This window comes from Microcaecilia unicolor, chromosome 4 (genome assembly GCF_901765095.1).
Source record: "Microcaecilia unicolor chromosome 4, aMicUni1.1, whole genome shotgun sequence".
NCBI lineage: Eukaryota > Metazoa > Chordata > Amphibia > Gymnophiona > Siphonopidae > Microcaecilia > Microcaecilia unicolor.
This window is the reverse complement of record NC_044034.1, coordinates 6,253,544-6,272,580: the sequence shown is the minus strand read 5'-3', so window position 1 is coordinate 6,272,580 and position 19,037 is coordinate 6,253,544. Positions and strand designations below refer to the sequence as shown.

Sequence of the window (19,037 nt, the reverse complement as noted above, 5' to 3'; positions counted from 1 at the left end):
TCAATTCTTTTTACATCCTTCGCAAGATACGGCCTCCAAAACCGAACACAATACTCTAGGTGGGGCCTCACCAACGACTTATACAGGGGCATCAACACCTCCTTTCTTCTGCTGGTCACACCTCTCTCTATACAGCCTAACAACCTTCTAGCTATGGCCACCGCCTTGTCACACTGTTTCGTCGCCTTCAGATCCTCAGATACTATCACCCCAAGATCCCTCTCACCGTCCGTACCTATCAGATTCTCCCCGCCTAACACATACGTCTCCCAAGGATTTCTATTCCCTAAGTGCATCACTTTGCATTTCTTCGCATTGAATTTTAATTGCCAAACCTTAGACCATTCTTCTAGCTTCCTCAGATCCTCCCGGGTGTCCACTCTGTTACAGATCTTAGTATCATCCGCAAATAGGCAAACTTTACCTTCTAACTCTTCGGCAATGTCACTCACAAATATATTGAACAGAATCAGTCCCAGCACCGATCCTTGAGGCACTCCACTACTCACCTTTCCTTCCTCTGAGCGAATTCCATTCACCACCACCCTCTGGCTTCTGTCTGTCAACCAGAAAGGGAAGGTCTGAAGATCATGTGATGTACTTTAGTTCACTACACCATTTGGATTCTGTGTCTACCTGATAGCTTTTTTTGGAGCATGGTTGTGTGTTGTGAATGGGTTACCTGTTTAATCTGAACAGTCGGTGCTACGGTGACTTCCAGATTACGAATGTCTTTGATCTCCATGTGCCCAGCCTTTGCAGTTTAGATGCAAAATAGCCCGTTCTTGTCTCCCTAGAAACTCCTACATTTTAGTCTTAACAACATCCTATTTTCCCTTGGCCAAGTATCAATGGCATCCAAAGATCCAAAAGGGAAATGGTGTTTACCAGCGGATCGAGGCAGGGATAAGCAACAGAATCTCATCTGATCAGAGGACTGACAAGGTTTCAGGTACATAAGTAATGCCACACTGGGAAGAGACCAAGGGTTCATCGAGCCCAGCATCCTGTAAGTGTGGTTACAGTGAGATGGGGCAACTTATTTGTGTTTCATCAGGTATAACTTTCCGGGGTCTGGAAAGGGATCTCTGGTTAGGCAAGTTGTGGCTAATTGACTCATTCTACATTCCTAACCTCAGAGTCTGAGGTGGGTGATTTGGTGGTTGAGCCGAGGACAGTGATCACTCTCTGTTTGGGTAGAGTCTTAAAGAAATTGGGGCTTTCGAGATATTTGTAAATCGCCTTGTTGTTTGTAGCTTGTTAATGTATAAACTACTTTTAATGTTTCTGCTTGGTATAATTTTCTTTTAAACCTTTATTCAAGTGCCAACAGAATTTAAACTTAACAACAAGCATCAGTGTCATTATGTAACATTCAGTTTCTGGTCTTATACATTTTACTTTCAACTGTTACGTGGGCATACTTTTTTCTCATAATCTCTAACCACACATACTGGCCCCCACTTTTATGTATATTTTAATCATTTGCACTACCATAACTTTAAGCAGTCTCAGTAAATTGAAATATAAAGAACATAAGCGTTGCCATATTAGGACAGACCAAAGGTCCATCAGGCCCAGTATCCTGTTTCCAACAGTGGCCAATCCAGGTCACAAATACCTGGCAAGATCCCAAAACAGTAAAACAGATTTTATGCTGCTTATCCTAGAAATAAGCAGTGGATTTTCCCAAGTCCACCTTAATAATGGCTTATGGAGTTCCCTTTTGCAATTTTTTAACCCTGCTAAGCTAACTGCTTTTACCACATTCTTTGGCAACTAATTCCAGATTTTAATTACATGTTTAGCAAAGAAATATTTTCTCTGGGTTGTTCTAAATTTGCTGCTTAGTAATTGTGTACCTCCTAGTTCTAGTATTTTTGGAAAGAGTAAACAAGCGATTCACCTCTACCCGTTCCACTCCACTCAGTATTTTGTATATCTCTATCATCTCCAAGCTGAAAACCAATAGCCCCTTTAACCTTTACTGATAGGGAAGTTGTCCAATCCCCTTTATCATTTTCATTGCCCTTCTCTGTACCTTTTCTAATTTCGTGTTATCTTTTTTTGAGATGCAATGACCAAAATTGCACACAATATTCGAGGTGCGGTCGCACCATGGAGGGAGAAAAAGACATTATAACATCTCATTTTTGTTTTCTATTCCTTTCCTAATAATACCTAACATTCTATTTGCTTTCTTAGATGTCGCACACTGAGCAGAGGCTTTCAACGTATCGTCAATGTTGACACCTAGATTCCTTTCCTGGTTGGTGACTCCCAATGTGGAACCTTGCATTATGTAGCTATAGTTCGGGTTCCTCTTTCCCACATGCATCACTTTGCACTGGCTCACATTAAATGTCATCTGCCCTGATAAGAGGGCCCCTGGCCCAGACCACATCACTCTGACTGTAATTTTTTTTTTTTTAGGCATACAGGACGTAATGATAAATACCATCACATTTGACCACTGAGAGACCCGAACAACATGTATCGTTGAACTCATAATGGAGCAAGGGGGGGGGGAAGGGCGGTGGGTAGGGGGGGATACACCTCAGGGTTAATACAGTTTAGGTAACTCACACACGTTGCAGTGATAATAAAGAGTTTATTCTAGAGTAATTTAGCCAGACGATTGTTAGCTGTTGCTTTCGTTACACTTGTAAGTATTGGGGTATGACAATGTACAAGGAGTATCAGTGGGCACCGAGAGGGTGGGAGGGGGAGAAAATACAAATGCCACACTGTAACTTCATATGTTGATTGAATTTGTTGGATGACAATTCTTGGATGTACCTTTTTTTTTTTTTTACAAGTTGCTGTTTAATTGTCAGTTATGATTAATAAAAACGATTTAAACATAAATGTCGTCTGCCATTTGGACGCCCAGTCTCGTAAGGTCCTCTTGTAATTTTTCACATTCCTCCCGCAATTTAACGACTTTGAATAACTTTGTGTCATCAGCAAATTTAATTACCTCACTAGTTACTCCCATCTCTAGGTCATTTATAAATATGTTAAAAAGCAGTGGTCCCAGCACAGACCCCCGGGGAACCCCACTAACTACCCTTCTCCATTGAGAATACTGACCATTTAACCCTACTCTCTGTTTTCTATCTTTTAACCAGTTTTTAATGCACAACAGGACAGTACCTCCTATCCCATGACTCTCCAATTTCCCCTGGAGTCTTTCATGAGGTACTTTGTCAAATGTCTTTTGAAAATCCAGATACACAATATCAACTGGCTCACCTTTATTCACATGTTTGTTCACCCCTTCAAAGAAATGTAGTAGATTGGTGAGGCAAGATTTCCCTTTACTAAATCCAAGTTGACTTTGTCTCATTAATCCATGCTTTTGAATATGCTCTGTAATTTTGTTCTTTATCATAGTCTCTACCATTTTGCCTGGCACCGACATCAGACTCACTGGTCTATAATTTCCCCGGTCACCTCTGGAGCCCTTTTTAAAATTATATAACAGTTGAGATAAACTCTCCCACAAACAGAAAGTTCCCCCTGTCCCCCTAAATACTAGATTTTACAATCTGTTTGTCTGTGTTCAGTCTCCTTCACCTCGTTTTTGCCTTTTTTTGTTCTGCCACTAGTGGAGTCTTCCAGTGGTTTTGGTTCTCTTTTTTTTTTTTTTTTTGTATAGTGGCTGAAGGACATATCACACCAGAGTCCAGAGTTACCACAGTCAATAAGGTTACTCCAACTCAGCTGGTGTTCATTCTCGGACATTGAGTTACTGTGTACAGTGTTGGGATAAGGGTGTTTACTATATATAGTAATATAGTAGATGACAGCAGAAAAAAGACCTGCACGGTCCATCCAGTCTGCCCAACAAGACAACTCGTATGTGCTACTTTTTGTGTATACCTTACCTTGATTTGTGCCTATGCCCTTCAGGGCACAGACCGTATAAGTCTGCCCAGCACTATCCCTGCCTCCCAACCACCAGCGCCGCCTCCCAACCACCAGCTCTGGCACAGACCATATAAGTCTGCCCAGCGCTATCCCTGCCTCCCAACCTCCAGTCCCGCCTCCCACCACTGGCTCTGGCACAGACCATATAAGTCTGCCCAGCACTATCCCCGCCTCCCACTACCGGCTCTGCTATCTAATCTCGATTAAGCTTCTGAGGATCCATTCCTTCTGAACCGGATTCCTTTATGTTTATCCCACGCATTCCTTTACCGTTTTCATCTCCACCACCTCCCGCGGGACGGCATTCCAAGCATCCACCACTCTCTCCGTGAAGAAATACTTCCTGACATTTTTCTTGAGTCTGCCCCCCTTCAATCTCATTTCATGTCCTCTTGTTCTACCGCCTTCGTATCTCCGGAAAAGGTTCATTTGCGGATTAATACCTTTCAAATATTTGAATGTCTGTATCATATCACCCCTGTTTCTCCTTTCCTCCAGGGTATACATGTTCAGGTCAGCAAGTCTCTCCTCATACATCTTGTAACGCAAATCCCATACCATTCTCGTAGCTTTTCTTTGCACCGCTTCGATTCTTTTTACATCCTTAGCAAGATACGGCCTCCAAAACTGAACATAATACTCCAGATGGGGCCTCATCAACGACTTATACAGGGGCATCAACACTCCCTTTCTTCTGCTGGTCACACCTCTCTCTATACAGCCCAACAACCTTCTAGATACAGCCACCGCCTTGTCACACTGTTTCGTCGCCTTCAAATCCTCAGATACTATTACCCCAAGATCCCTCTCCCCGTCCGTACCTATCAGACTCTCGCCGCCTAACACATACGTCTCCCATGGATTTCTATTCCCTAAGTGCATCACTTTGCATTTCTTGGCATTGAATTTTAACTGCCAAACCTTAGACCATTCTTCTAGCTTCTTCAGATCCTTTTTCATGTTGTCCACTCTGTTACAGATCTTAGTATCATCCGCAAAAAGGCAAACTTTACCTTGTAACCCTTCGGCAAGGTCACTCACAAATATATTGAACAGAATCGGCCCCAGCACCGATCCTTGAGGCACTCCACTACTCACCTTTCCCTCCTCCGAGCTAACTCCATTCACCACCACCCTCTGGCGTCTGTCCGTCAACCAGTTCCTAATCCAGTTCACCACTTCGGGTCCTATCTTCAGCCCATCCAGTTTATTTAAAAGCCTTCTGTGGGGAACCGTGTCAAAAGCTTTGCTGAAATCTAAGTAGATTACGTCCATAGCTCGTCCCTGATTCAATTCTCCTGTCACCCAATCAAAGAACTCAATGAGATTCGTTTGGCACGATTTCCCTTTGGTAAAACCATGTTGTCTGGGATCTTGCAACTGATTGGCTTAAGAAGATAGCAACATTTAAGTTGCCTCTCATTGTAAGTGCGTTGAGGCAGCGGTGGATTTTCATGCATGTAGATATGTGGCTGGGATGGGTTTTGCTTTGTTTACTCAGAACAAAACTTGTCTGAGAAGGATGTTATAGCTCCTTACCTCATTCAGTTAATGACCCTGGTTGTGTCGGGAAGCACTGTCCTATCCCTCACCAGTCTATGGCTGTGGTGAAGAAGAGCAGTGCTCAAAACTTGTGACTGATAATGAAGTAGGTCTCTTTAGATAAAGTTCTTGATATTATACATTTCAGTTTGGTTTTTAGGTGTGTGTGCTCCCATCAGAAAGAGAGAGAGAACCCAAATTAATTGAGTGAAACTTGATGCGGTATATGAAACCCCTGCTTAATGATCGGCCCCAAAGAAATGCACAGCTTCTCATAGGTTCCTGTTCAGTGACTAGTCCCAAGATCAGCATCAGTCTGCCCCTGCTCCATGACTCCGTCCCCTCTAGCCCTAGAAGTGTATCCTGGGTGTAACACGCAAATGACGGGAGAACACGAGGAGAAGGTGTTCATTGTACGAACATGCCCGAGTGATGGTGCTTGACACCACAGTTGTGAGGGTGTCGCTCTGGTGATAAAATGGTTAAGGGTCTCCGTCATAAAGCGTATAGGGACAGACTCGTAGACCTCAATGTGTATACTCTGGAAGACGGACGAGACAGATGATAGAGACATTTAAATAAATAAATGCACTGTAGGCAAGTCTCTTTCAACTGAATGGAAGCTGTGGAATGAGGGGGGCTTAAGATTACTCCTGAGCATATCCCCTTTTAACTTAATCTAAGGAAATACGTTTTTACGCAAAGAACAACCTCCTTGAATTCAAGAAAGTGTGGGACAAGCCAGGGGCGTATCTGCGTGGGGCCACAGGGGCCTGGGCCCCCGCAGATTTCGCCCTGGACCCCCCTACCACCGTTAACCCTCCCCCGCCTACCGCCAACCCTTTCCCCGCCTACCACCGTCACCTACCCCGAGGTCCGCTCCTGCCGGTTTTTTAAACTATTACTTCAGCTGGCGGGGGACCCCAACCCCCGCCAGCCCAGCCGAGGTCTTCTTTAACTTCATCTTCATCCTCGTGCTGTTAAAGCTGCATGATGCATCCTTCCAGTTGGACGGAGTTTGACGTCGCAGCACGTTGTACGGACGTCAACGTGCTGCGACGTCAAACTCCGTCCAACTGGAAGGATGCATCATGCAGCTTTAACAGCACGAAGATGAAGTTAAAGAAGACCTTGGCTGGGCTTCAGCTGAAGTAATAGTTTAAAAAAACGGCAGGAGCGGACCTCGGGGTAGGTGACGGCGATAGGCGGGGAAAGGGTTGGCGGTAGGCTGGGGAGGGTTAACGGCGGTAGGGGGGGAGGGTTGACGACAGCAGTGGCGGCGGCGGGGGGGCGGCGGAGGTAGGGGGGTTATAATGTGCCCCCCCCCCACTCTAGCCCCTGCCCCCCCTACCGCCGAGTCTCAGATACGCCCCTGGGACAAGCATGTGAGATTTCTAAGGGAGAGGAAGGGCTAATAGAGGATGCTAGGCAGACTGGATAAGCCATATGACTTTTATCTGTCATCATGTTTCTATGATAACCCACTGGGAAATAAATGAATCTCTGTGAATTCCTAGTTAAGGAATACTTTGTTTCTGAGTTCAGTTTACTGCATGCAGGAAATGGCACATGATGCACAGAGTGTGTCCTTTCTGTAGCTGCTGCACGGCTGGATCATGTCAGCTGATTTTCTAAGGTCCTCCTCTACTGAAAGATTGCATCTTGCACTTCCTGTTCCAGTTGCACTCTGCACTAACTGAGTGCAAAGAGAGAATGCATTTTAATAGCAAAACAGGTCTGCTATAAAATAAAGAAATCATTGAGATCCATCCCTTCTGTTAGAAATAGAGATCTCATAATTAGAATATAAGAAGCTTATTACTGGATCAGACTTGCAGTTCATCAGTCCAGTCTCTTTCAAGCAGATTGTGATGGGGAGACTCATTCCTTGTAACTTCCCAAAGTGTGATGTAGCAAACTCCAACAATTATTTCTGGACCTCTTTCAAAAAAGCTGTCCAAGCCTTCGTAAAATCCCAGCTGTGTTAGGTTAGTTGCTTTCACCATATCCTTCAGCAACAAATTCCACAACTTAATTGTATTTTGACTGGGGAAATAATTTCTTATTTCTTTATTTATGCTACAGGTTAGTTTCATGGAAGGTTAAATCACTCTCGCCTATTAACTTGTTCACCCGTTTCATGATTTTATCAACATGTATTTTATTTATTGGGATTTATTAATTGCCTTTATGAAGAGATTCACCCAAGGCAGTGCAAAACATAAAAATTACAATTTTGTTAACAGTATAACGTCATATTCCTTTACTTCTCCAAGCTGAAGAACCCTAACTTCCAGCCTTTCTGCATAGGGAAGTCATTCTATCCTGTTCATCATTTTGATTCCCTTCTCTACTTTTATTTTTTTTGTATCCATAAATTTTTATGAAATGAAAACAAGCATATAAACACACCATAACTCTAAAGCCCCCTTCTCCCCACCATCCTCCGCTCCCAACTCCTTGTACCCACTTCTAGAACCTCCCCAACACTCTCGCCCCCCTTAACCCTCCCTCATATCTGTTGTAAATAAGAGCCATATGGGTAATCTCTACGTTTCCTAATTTCGGGTGACCAGAACTACTGCACACAGTATTCAATGTCTTGTCCCTTGGACCGATTATGGATATATTATGATACTCTGTCTTCTTCATTTGTGAATAATTTCTGAATTCTCTTTTGCTTATTTTCACCAGAGTCATACATTGAGCTGGGGAGTTCCATGTAAATTCTTTGCAAGTTTATGACCGTTAGTGGCCCAGTGTTAAATAATGCAGAGATACTGGTGTACCTCAGCTTTGAAGACCACACAGATGCTTCTTCAGATACAGAGTTGCACATACTTTCCCTGTCTGATATGTTGTCGTCTTGCTCATGGTTCTACGCACACAGTTTCATCTTTTGAAACGTAAGAACCTGGGCCCCAATGGTCAAGATAATTGCGGGTGCTAAAGGTCAATAGCGCCCACGTTTACCCAGCGCCGATGATCAGAGGGTGTCTGGCGTGAGCACGCAATGAATACCGCAGAGCTCATTTCAAATATATTTAAATAGCTCTCCAGTATTCCGCCCATATGATCAGAGCACTGTGCAACAAGACCGAATAGCACCTTAACCCTGTGCCAGCTCGGAGCTGGCATATAATAACATAATAGATGGCGGCAGATAAAGACCAGTACAGTCCATCCAGTCTGCGCAACAAGATAAACTCATTATATATGGTATGATGTGATACATCTTATGTATACCTGACCTTGATTTATCCTTGCCTTTTTTGGGCATAGACCGTAGAAGTCTGCCCAGCACTGACCTTGTTCTAAAATGTCTGTAGCTGTTGTCAGAGCCCCTGAAAAGCTCCACGCCAGCCCATCCAAATCTATTCAGCCTCGATCAGCGCACAGACCATAGAAGTCTGCCCAGCACTGGTTTTCCTACCTAATCTCCCTAAGCTTCTTTGGATCCAATCCTTCTAAACAGGATTCCTTTGTGTTTGTCCTATGCATTTTTGATTTCCGTTACCATTTTCATCTCTACCACTTCCCATGGGAGGGTGTTCCAGGTATCTACCACGCTCTCTGAAAAAATACTTCCTGACATTATTCCTGAGTTGGCCTCCTTTCAACTTCAATTCATGCCCTCTAGTTCTACCACCTTCCTATCTCTGGAAAATGTTTGTTTGCGGATTAAATACCTTTCAGATATTTGAATGTCCGTACCATATCACTCCTGTTTCTCCTTTTTTCCAGAGTATACATGTTTAGGTCAGCAAGTTTCTCCATGTACATCTTGCTATGTAAACCTCCTACCATTTTCGTCGCTTTTCTCTGAACTGCTTCAAGTCTTTTTACATTCTTAGCAAAATACAGCCTCCAAAACGAAATACAATATTCCCAGTGGGGCCCCACCAAAGACTTGTACAGGGGCATCAACTCCTCTTTTCTTCTGCTGGTTATACCCCTCTCTATGCAGCCTAGCATCCTTCTGGCCATGGCCACCGACTTGTCACACTGTGTTTCATCACCTCAAGATCTTCAGACACCATCACCCCAAGGTTCCTCTCATAAACTGAGCTTACCAATCTCTCCCCACCTATCCGGTACATCTCTCTTGTATTTCTGCACCCCAAGTGCTTCACTCTGCACTGGTAGTTTGTGAGTGGCCATGACACAGGATTGGGATTCCTAGCGCTACCCCTGAAGCAGCTCTTAGCGAAACAGGGGCTCCCTGTTGGGCACCTGGGAGTGTTACATACAGCGGAGGGCTAATTTGGAAGTTTTGGAAAAACACAAAGGTTTGAAACATTACCGCTGACTGTTTGATTTTACTGCCCTAACCGCCTTCTGACTTTCCTGTGAGTTCAAGTGGGCTTCATTGACATTGGGACAAGCACTTAGAACGTTCCTACATTATGGTAAGTGGAGTTTTTTTCCTTTGATGGTGAGCCAGGCCCATACCTTAAAAGCATTGCAGGTTGGGTGGCTTTACTGGGGGGTTTTCTCCACTGAAAGGTGTGTGGTGAACAAGTATTTTTATGAATACTTGAGATTTTCTTGCAATTAAATTTTAACTGCCAGACTTTTGACCATTCTTCTAGCGTTTGGAGATCCCTTCTCATGGTTTCTACTCCCTCCAGGGTATCCAGTCTATTGGCTATCTTCGTGTCATCCGCAAAAAGGCAAACCTTTCTCTCTAACACTTCAGCAATGTCTCTCACAAATATATTAAACAGAATCGGCCCCAGCACTGATCCTTGAGGCACTCCACTACTCATATTCCTTTCCTCAGAGCCGATTCCATTTACCATCGCCTGTTGGTTAACCAGTTTCCAATCCAATTCACCACTTTGGTTCCTAAGGTCAGCCCTCTCAGCTTATTCATGGGACTTCTGTGAGGGACTGTATCAAAGGCTTTGCTGAAATCCAAGTAGATTACATCTAGCGCACATCCTTCATCCAGTTCTTTGGTCACCCTGTCAAAGAAATCGATTTGTTTGGCAGAATTTTCCTTTGGTAAAGCCATGTTGCCTTGGATCTTGTAACCTGCTGGCTTCTAGAAAGTTAACTATCCTTTCCTTCATCAGCAATTCCATTATTTTTCCTACCGTTGACGTGAGGCTTACCGGCCTGTAGTTTCCCACTTCTTCCCTGTCTCCGCTTTTGTGAAGAGGGACCTCATCAGCTCATCTCCAATCTCTCGGAACCTCTCCCTTCTCTAAAGAACTTATAAATAAATCCTTAAGAGCTCTCTCAGTATCCTGGGATGAATCCCATCCGGCCCCATAGCTTTGTCCACTTTCAGATTTTCAAACTATTTATAAATTCTTTCTTCTGTGACTGGTGCAATATCCATTTTGGAGGCGCTGCTGGCGTTGGGGTTAAGGCTCTTTTCCCTCCCCCATTCATGCCATGCAGTCCTGGCTGCCACTGTCAGTCCTAGGAGTGAGCCCCAGACCCTCCAATGGCCGAGGCCCTGGTGGCCTAGTGCCCCTACCCCACTCCCCAGACTGTGATATGGGGGGCTGGAGATCTGGCGGACCTCCAGCCCCTCTACTGCCCCAACATAGAATCATGACGGCAGATAAGGGCCAAATGCCTATCCAGTCTGCCCTTCCTTAGTAACCAATAACTCCTCCTTTTCCTAAGGGATTCCACATGTCTGTCCCACGCTCCACAGGGGGGCTGGAGATCCGGTGGTCTTCTATGCTAACTAAAGCCCCTGACACAAAATGTAACTCCTTGGTGGCCCAGTGGGCTACATACCCCCACCCGGCCTGGTGGTCTAGCGGCCCCTCACCCCTCCTGTACTTTGTAGTAGTGACAGAGGAGGGATTAGCACTCCCTCCTCCTTCCAGCGCTGCCTTCAAAATGGTAGCGCCCTGCCCAGTGCATCCTGAGATGCACTGGGTAGGGTTTCCCTACCATATGACACTATATGGTAGGGAAGCCCATATGGTACCCATAAGGCCACCAAGGCCTTGCCTTTGGTGGGGTCTGGGGGTCCCACTGACCTCCAGCACCTGGGTCTGACAGATCTGGGCTTTTGAAAGCCCAGACCTGTCAAACAAGTGGGAGGATTGTGCCTTTGCACATGCCCAGGCACAATCCTCCCACACTTTCCCCTGATGATCAACGCTAATAACGCACCTAAATTTGCATGTTATTAGCATTGATCATTGGGGAGTTAATTCCCCTTAGGGTGCTGTTTCGGAACAGCCTGGGGAATCGATCATTGGGGCCCTGGAGTAGGGGGGGGGAGTTTATAAGATCTAGCTCTTATGATCTACAGCATCTGTTAGTTGATCCTTCTGAAAGGTTTTCAAACTGTGAACACTCAGAATGAAGGATCTAAATCCAGCTGCATGAGCAGGAGATACTCTGAAGGGTGTCGAGATGCAATATTGTTCTGGAACAAATGGCCAGTGGTGTGTCATCAATGCAGGACCAACACTTTGCTCAAGGCGGTTTACTCTTTTCAAAATGTAATGTTTTTCTAGCTTTTGTGGGGGGTCCATAAGACATAAATATGTAGGACTGAGGATGACTTTCCATACTGGAATTTGTAATGTTGGGTATTGTGCAGAAATGGAAGAGGAGGAAGACAGTAACGAGAGATATTTGAATTACAGTATGAAATTCACTGCTCTGTGAGGAAAAAGTGAAAGCCACTCACAAATCTGGTTCTCTGGACAGACACAATATTTACTCGAGTTATGTTTTCATATAGATACTAATTAACATGCTTTGGTTATCCTGAAAACTTGTTTGTGGTCCTGAAAGACTGGAATTGGTCATATCTGGTCTAAGAATACTCCACATGCAATATTTGAGTCTTGGGCTTTTAGGGAATGTGATCAAATGATTTCTTGTTTGTGTGGAGAACTGTCTTTACTCATTACATACACCATTCTCTGTAAAAGGTAATAGACTAGTTCTGTAGAATGATAGCAATCCGGCTTTGCTGCCTGAGACTTAATTTCTCTCTCTCTCTCCTTCCAGGTTGCCAACAAGGAGCAGAAGGAATACCAGACGAGATGCAGAGTATTAAGTGTGTGGTGGTGGGAGATGGTGCAGTGGGTAAAACATGCCTGCTGATCTGTTATACAACCAATGCCTTCCCAAAAGAATACATCCCTACTGTCTTTGACAATTACAGTGCCCAGAACACAGTGGATGGCAGGACTGTTAGCCTAAATCTGTGGGACACAGCAGGCCAAGAGGAGTATGACCGACTACGGACACTTTCCTACCCTCAGACCAACGTCTTCATCATCTGTTTCTCCATCGCTAGTCCACCATCCTATGAAAACGTCAAACACAAATGGTACCCAGAAGTATGCCACCACTGCCCTAATGTGCCTATTCTCTTGGTGGGCACTAAGAAAGATCTAAGAACCAACCCAGAGGCCTTGAAAAAGCTGAAGGAGCAGAATCAAGTGCCCATCACCACACAGCAGGGGATCAGCCTTTCCAAGCAGATTCATGCCGTCAAGTACCTGGAGTGCTCTGCCCTGAACCAGGACGGCATAAAAGAAGTCTTTATGGAGTCTGTGCGGGCTGTTCTGAATCCTACCCCAGTCAAGCCTAAAAAGACCTGCGTGCTCTTGTGAAGACCCCACAACTTAAGTCTTCTGCTTTATTTGTCAACTAGTTCCATTACCCCAGAGATGCTGGAATGTACAATCTTCTATGCCACACTGTTTTTCAGGGTAGAAGACAGATTTTCTGTTTAAGCCTTGTGTCAATGAAGGCCCTGCCCAGCCACATCCTACCAGGACTTTGTATCTGTTTAAGTTCCTGTTTACCCTGCAGCCTACATCATGATAATCTTAATTTTAAAAAGAAATCCAAAGATTTATTCTAGAATCTACAGAATACATATTTTGATAACTGCCTTCTTCATCTGAAGCTTTTTTTTTTTTCCTCCACGGACATGGATTCAAGATGATCTGCCACCCCACTGCACTACCAAAAATTACTGGGGCTACCTGTGTCCGGAAACCCCCCCACCAGAGCTGCAGGTGAGCTTACTAATTTGCAACTCTAGCTGTCAAGCTATCTGCTAGAATTCACTGTAGAAAGGGCAGCATGTGTAGTGAGGGACTTGGATACAGGTAATCATTAGTGGAAGAACTGAACCAGAGCCTAGCTTGAGTTGCCAAAGAAATGCCCACCTTAAAGACTCTGAAGACTCTCAGCGAGCATGGCCTTGAAGTGAAAAGGTATTGGTGTGGAGAGTTTCCTAACGGACTGTGAGTTCAGTCTTGTTAATTTCAGCTTGAGACAACCTTCTGTGGACAGGGACTACCTACCCAACTCTTTTCTTGGAGGAGAGGTTACACTTTGCTACTGGTTTTCTGTTAATCCTTTGGGTTTGCTGAGATGAAGCTTCAGAGACCAAAGTGACTTCCATTCTAACCCCTTCTGAGGATCACTTGAGCCCAACGTTTCAGATGGAGAGCTTCTGTTTACAATAATCCCTCCTGTTAGGAGCTACATAGATATTTCCCTCACTCGGTTATCAAATAAATGATGTCCTTATGGAGACCCTTAAACCAAAGAGTTTTCTAAGATATGTGGTTAGCAGGAAAACCATTTTTCTAGTGACTTTGGCCCATTTGTTTACAGCTGTTCCTTTGCTGAAAAACCCTGTTGCCTCTGTGGCTTTGGGATTTGTAAAGTTACAACTCACAGCCTTGTGAGCACCATAGGTGGGGACGGCAGTCATGTGGAAAGCACCACTTCTTCCCCAATGACCAAGAAGGCAGAGGGGACTTTCAGCTGAAGCCTTTCCAGAATTGAGCAGGAACGATGATGCAATACAGCCTTTGGTTGGCGTCTTGGTTCTCTTCTCTGCATCAGCTTATAATTCTTATTCTCCACCCCAGAAAAGAAATGGCGGTTAAAATGCTAATAACCCAAGCGCTTTGGGGTCTCGCCAGACGTGATGGTGCAAAATCTGTATTTCGGTTTTCTGTGGCACCTGAATTTTGACCCAACCAGCCTTGAACACTGGGAGCAGTAACTGAAGTTGGCTAAATTATTAGTGCACTGATCCGCCAAATACTGTCGCCATGATCCTTCTTTTTTTTTCTATTGTTTCACCCTTCTTTAATTGCATTTATTAAATTTCCACACAGCCGGTGAAAATGCGTGTGTCTGATTATAAAATGAGTGCAAAGAAGTCTTCGTCTGATTGGTGGTAAAATGATGTGACCTTTGTGGATTCACGATGCCATCCAGTCACTTGAATTCTTGCTGAGATATTAATTTATGACATCAAACTGTAACGTAGCTGTAAAGCAAAATTTCATGTAGTGAAGAGAGATCCTTTCTGACCAAAGAAGAAAAGCCCCGTACTTGAAGAGTTGATGGTATAATGCTGCCAAGCTCATGGGTGTCGGTCGGTTTCAGTCACTCATCTGATTTTGGGTGCTGGAAACTCACTGACAGCCAGAACCACCCTTTAGGAAGGAAGAGATTTCCGATTTAGCTCGTGCCTTTTCCAGTTGTAGTCCAAGGTTAGTTACATTTGGGTATAATGTGAAGACAAAGCTTCTGGTGAAAGTTCATTGTACCTGCCTGTATCTCAGTGTGTGCTGTAGGCCTGGCAGTGCCATACAGAGAATACCCCGAACCCCTACCTCCAGTGGGTCCTTCCCATGAGCTCCCCGATTGTACGGGCCATGTTCTCACTCACTGTAGTATCACCAGGCTCAGTGTACATTCAGGTGGAGATACAGGTTTCACTGCACTTAAAATGAACTTTCATGTTTCCTTCAGCATTGTCTGTCTTTTTGAAGTGTGGCGTGCTTCCAACCCGAGGTATACCCTCTAAATAAAATTATGGCAGGTGCAAGAAGAAGATATGTATGTCACCTTTGACTTTAAAATAATATTTTAGTGTCAAGGGTAAAGTAGCAGCCCTCCACATGTTTAGAGGGCAAATAGCCATGAGAGACCATCCCTGCAGGTCCGTTTGTAACGGTCTCTGAAATGACCATCACCTACCTGGGCCAAGCTGAGCAAGATCAGGGCAGATAGGGCTGAAGAGTGAAGAGGATACAGGTGATGACGGTTACTGAGGATATGAGGGCACATCTGAAGACTGCAGTGTGCCCCCCGGCTCTGAGTGATGCTGGAAACTGGGGATGTGGGGACTAGTGCAGATTGGACTGGAGGATTAGCAGGTGCAGAGATCAGGGAGGTGCGAGTCTCAGGTCAGCAGGGTTCTAGAAGAGCAGCTTGTATGGTTATGAGGAATAAAAAGTGAGTCTGTGGTGTTTTGGGGGTTTTTTTTTCCAGTCCTGGCTGCTTTTGGACAGCGCTCTTGAAAGATCAGGATCCCTGGCGTGAGTGGTGTTACCTAGGAGAAGAGCAAACCCAAAGGATGGATCTCGGTTGTATTGGTTGCCGCTGTGCTGGGATGAGATGTGGGAAGTTTGTTGCATCCATAGGAAGGAGAAATGTGCTCTTGGGCTCTGTATGCTTGCAGAATGCGACACGGGGTTGTTTTAAAAGAGTGCAAAAATTTTGATGCCAGGATGGTGCGCAATAAGTGCAAATTCTATAGAACTATCAGTACAGAACGCTAGCGTAATTGCCGTATCGTGGCTATCTCTAGGCTCGAGCAACTTACACCAGCCTATGACACGGAGTAAGTGCTTGCGCATAACCCCTAGTATTCTTTAACCTACGCCTCTGACTCGTCCATGCCCCCTAGAGGTTGTGCACGATGGGATCACCCCACACAATGTCTAGAATAGCAACTAAGGGCAGTTTGTGCTTGCAAATGCCAATGGTGGAGATTAACTCAAATTAACACCAATTTAAGCCAATTACTAAATTAAGTTGTGCACGCCACTGACTAATTTGTGTGCTAGGGCATAAATTTCAGTGCACAAGTTTATATAATCCGAGGGAGTGTGTGTAGTGATTGTCACTAGTGAAAGCATGTGCAAAGAGCGCCCCTGGAGCCAGGCTGTACTGCTCTGAGTCCCATGCCGTAGTGCCAGCCAGGTTACGAGGTTCTTTTAGTCACCTTTCCCAGGAGTATTTCAGGTGTAAAGCATTTCATTCGTTCTTGCCCTTGACAGATTTCTGTACCCCTTCCTGTTTCCTTCTATTACCTTAAGCATACTCCACTCCGCTCTCTTCTGTAACCCCAGTGCCAGATTCGGGGCTTGTCCTGGAATTACCCAGCCTGCAGCACTGCTTAGTTTAAGTGTGACAAGGGGCAGCATGAATTGCCAGTGGGCAAGAAACTGAGCTTGGTTTTACAAACATTGGGCTGTGCTGGGTGGATGGATGGGTGGGTGTAGCCTGTTCTGCTGTTGCTTGTGTTGTGCTTCAGCTGTGTTGGGTGCTGGGTGGATGGACGGGTGTGTGTAGCTTGTACTACTGCTGCTGTTTGTGCTGGGTGGACGTGTTTATGGAAATTCAGATGCACTTATCTGCCATATTGCTGTATCAGTGGCTTTCTTTGGACTCTGAGACTGTTAATACCTCTCAAAAGCACAAAATCCTCCATACAATGTAAAAGTTGAGAGGGTCTCGGAGGTTTTTCGTTTTCAGGTCTTGTGTGTGTTGTACTGTAAGAGCGACTGTCTTTATTCCAGGCAGTGCGTTTTAAAATCATGCAATGGAAAGAAATTAGTGCAGTTTGCAGGGCAGTGACTGTCTTCAGGTAGAATGATGCCCTCGTGGGGGGGGGGGGGGGGAGGCAATACCCATGCAGTGGATACAAAGAAAGAAACCCCTCCAACACCCCCACCTAGCCTGGAACCCAGCAATAAATTTACATGCAAACCAATTTTATAACACATTTTATTTTTTTAGACAAGCCTGTGATAACCTTGCTAGCTCTCAGTGCATCTGTTAAACCTTCATGGAAATTGACGTTCCAAAGAAAAATCAAATGTGATCCTAGGTGGTGGAGATGCAGTGCTTGCACACCTGCAGGCTCCCGATGCACCAAAGTGGGTGAGGTCCAGGGATGCCTCTCTCTCCCCCAGCCCAAGAAAGCTGTCTGCTCAGTGGATGCCCTGGGTTTCTTCAGTCAGTTAACCCAGACAGCTATGTCCCTGCTTCTTTCAGCAGTGACCGTCTGGCTTTCTGTTCCATGGGTAATTATTTGGAAGCGTTTCAACCTTTCCTGGGCCTGAGCCCATGTCCTTCCTGGCCTGACTGTCCAGGGCATAGGTGCCAGCTCTATGGGTGCTTGAGCAAACTTCACTACTCTGACCAAGGAACATTCACTTGTGTTGAGCACACTCAATCATTTTGAAAAGTTTGCTCCTATGGTCTTGAGGGAATTCTGTGCCATTACCCAGTTCAAAATTTGCACCTAATTGTACACAGGGACCTAGAGGTATGAGTGACTTTCTTCCTCTCATGGCATACTTGCCTCCTTCTTCCTGTCCCTGTACAGATTGGCACAAATGAGGAAGAAAGTTGGCTGCAGGTTGGCACATGTCCTCACCCTCTGCCATCTGGAGTCAGCTGTTGAATTTGAACCATGGGGTTATGTTTGACATTAGGCAGTCAGAGACTGGGCATCAGAGGAGGGAGGAAGAGGATGCAGCTCCTTCCTCATCTACCTGTGTCGATCAGTGCAAAGTGTGCTGCAGTGGAGGGGGGAGGGTTTGAGAACAAGAAGGATGGATAGAGAACGGGGGGGGGGGGGGGGAGTATCACTAGGCTTATTCACCTCAGAGAGGAGACAGAGGAAAAGCTTGGAGGTTGAACCTGTCCAGGGGCTGAGATGAGGCATGGAAAGGAGAGCAAGTCTATAGAGGGGTTCAAGCTAAGGAGAGGGTGGGAGTGAGCCTGAGCAAGGAGAAAGCTGGGGCAGGGAGGAGCCACCATACTTGTACATTCTGGTTGAAGGATGTGACATACCGAGCAGGGCTGCTGAGAGGGGGGGGGGGGCAGGGCGGCAAAATTCCTGGGGCCCAGCCTCCAAGGGGGGCCTGGCACCGGGTCCTGGGGTCTGTCTCCTGCTCCTATCGGGAACCGATCCCGGTACACCACAGCAGGTGAGACACAGGCTGCAGTGCTGGGCCCCCATTGGAGGCTGGGAAGGAGCAGATGCACCGACGTAGGGGGTGGGGCCCCTCATGTCAATGCATCAGCTCCTCCCAGCCTCAAAGGGGGGGGGCCTGGTGCTGGGATCTCTCGTGGCAGCAGCGGCTGTATTCCAGGTTAGGCTCGGTGGCTGTATCCTAACTGTGGGTGGGGTGGGGGGGGGGCGTCAGTTGCATCCCGAGTGAGAGGGGGTGGCAGCTGCGTCCCAAGTTGGGGGGGGGGGCGGCGGTGGTGGCGGCAGCATCCTCGCCCCAGGCTGTAACCTGCTTTCAGAACTTCCTGAGCCACTGACCTGATCCCCAACCCAGCAATGACATGCCAGTTGTGGCTGTTTGAGGTAGAGGGCTGCGTCCCATCACGGCACATGACGGTATCTAGATGACCTTTTCAACCAGTCCCATCTAGAACACTGGTGTTGTAATCGCTGAAGATGGTAGGCAAGGACTAAACATTCTGGTTCCAAAAATGCTCCATTACTTTTA

At 45.7% G+C, this 19,037-nt stretch overlaps 1 protein-coding gene across 2 annotated transcripts in view; it reads left to right on the top strand.

Annotated features, from left to right (window-relative positions):
• The window catches only part of RHOG (ras homolog family member G), a 78,290-nt gene extending 60,168 nt beyond the window's left edge, over positions 1-18,122 (top strand). For both annotated transcript variants that reach the window (XM_030199831.1, XM_030199830.1), the window contains exon 2: positions 12,469-18,122. In XM_030199831.1, coding sequence (XP_030055691.1) covers positions 12,504-13,079 — 576 coding nt within the window. In that variant the 5' untranslated portion in view covers positions 12,469-12,503 and the 3' untranslated portion in view covers positions 13,080-18,122. The remainder of the gene's footprint in view (positions 1-12,468) is intronic.
• Positions 18,123-19,037: the final 915 nt, after the last annotated feature.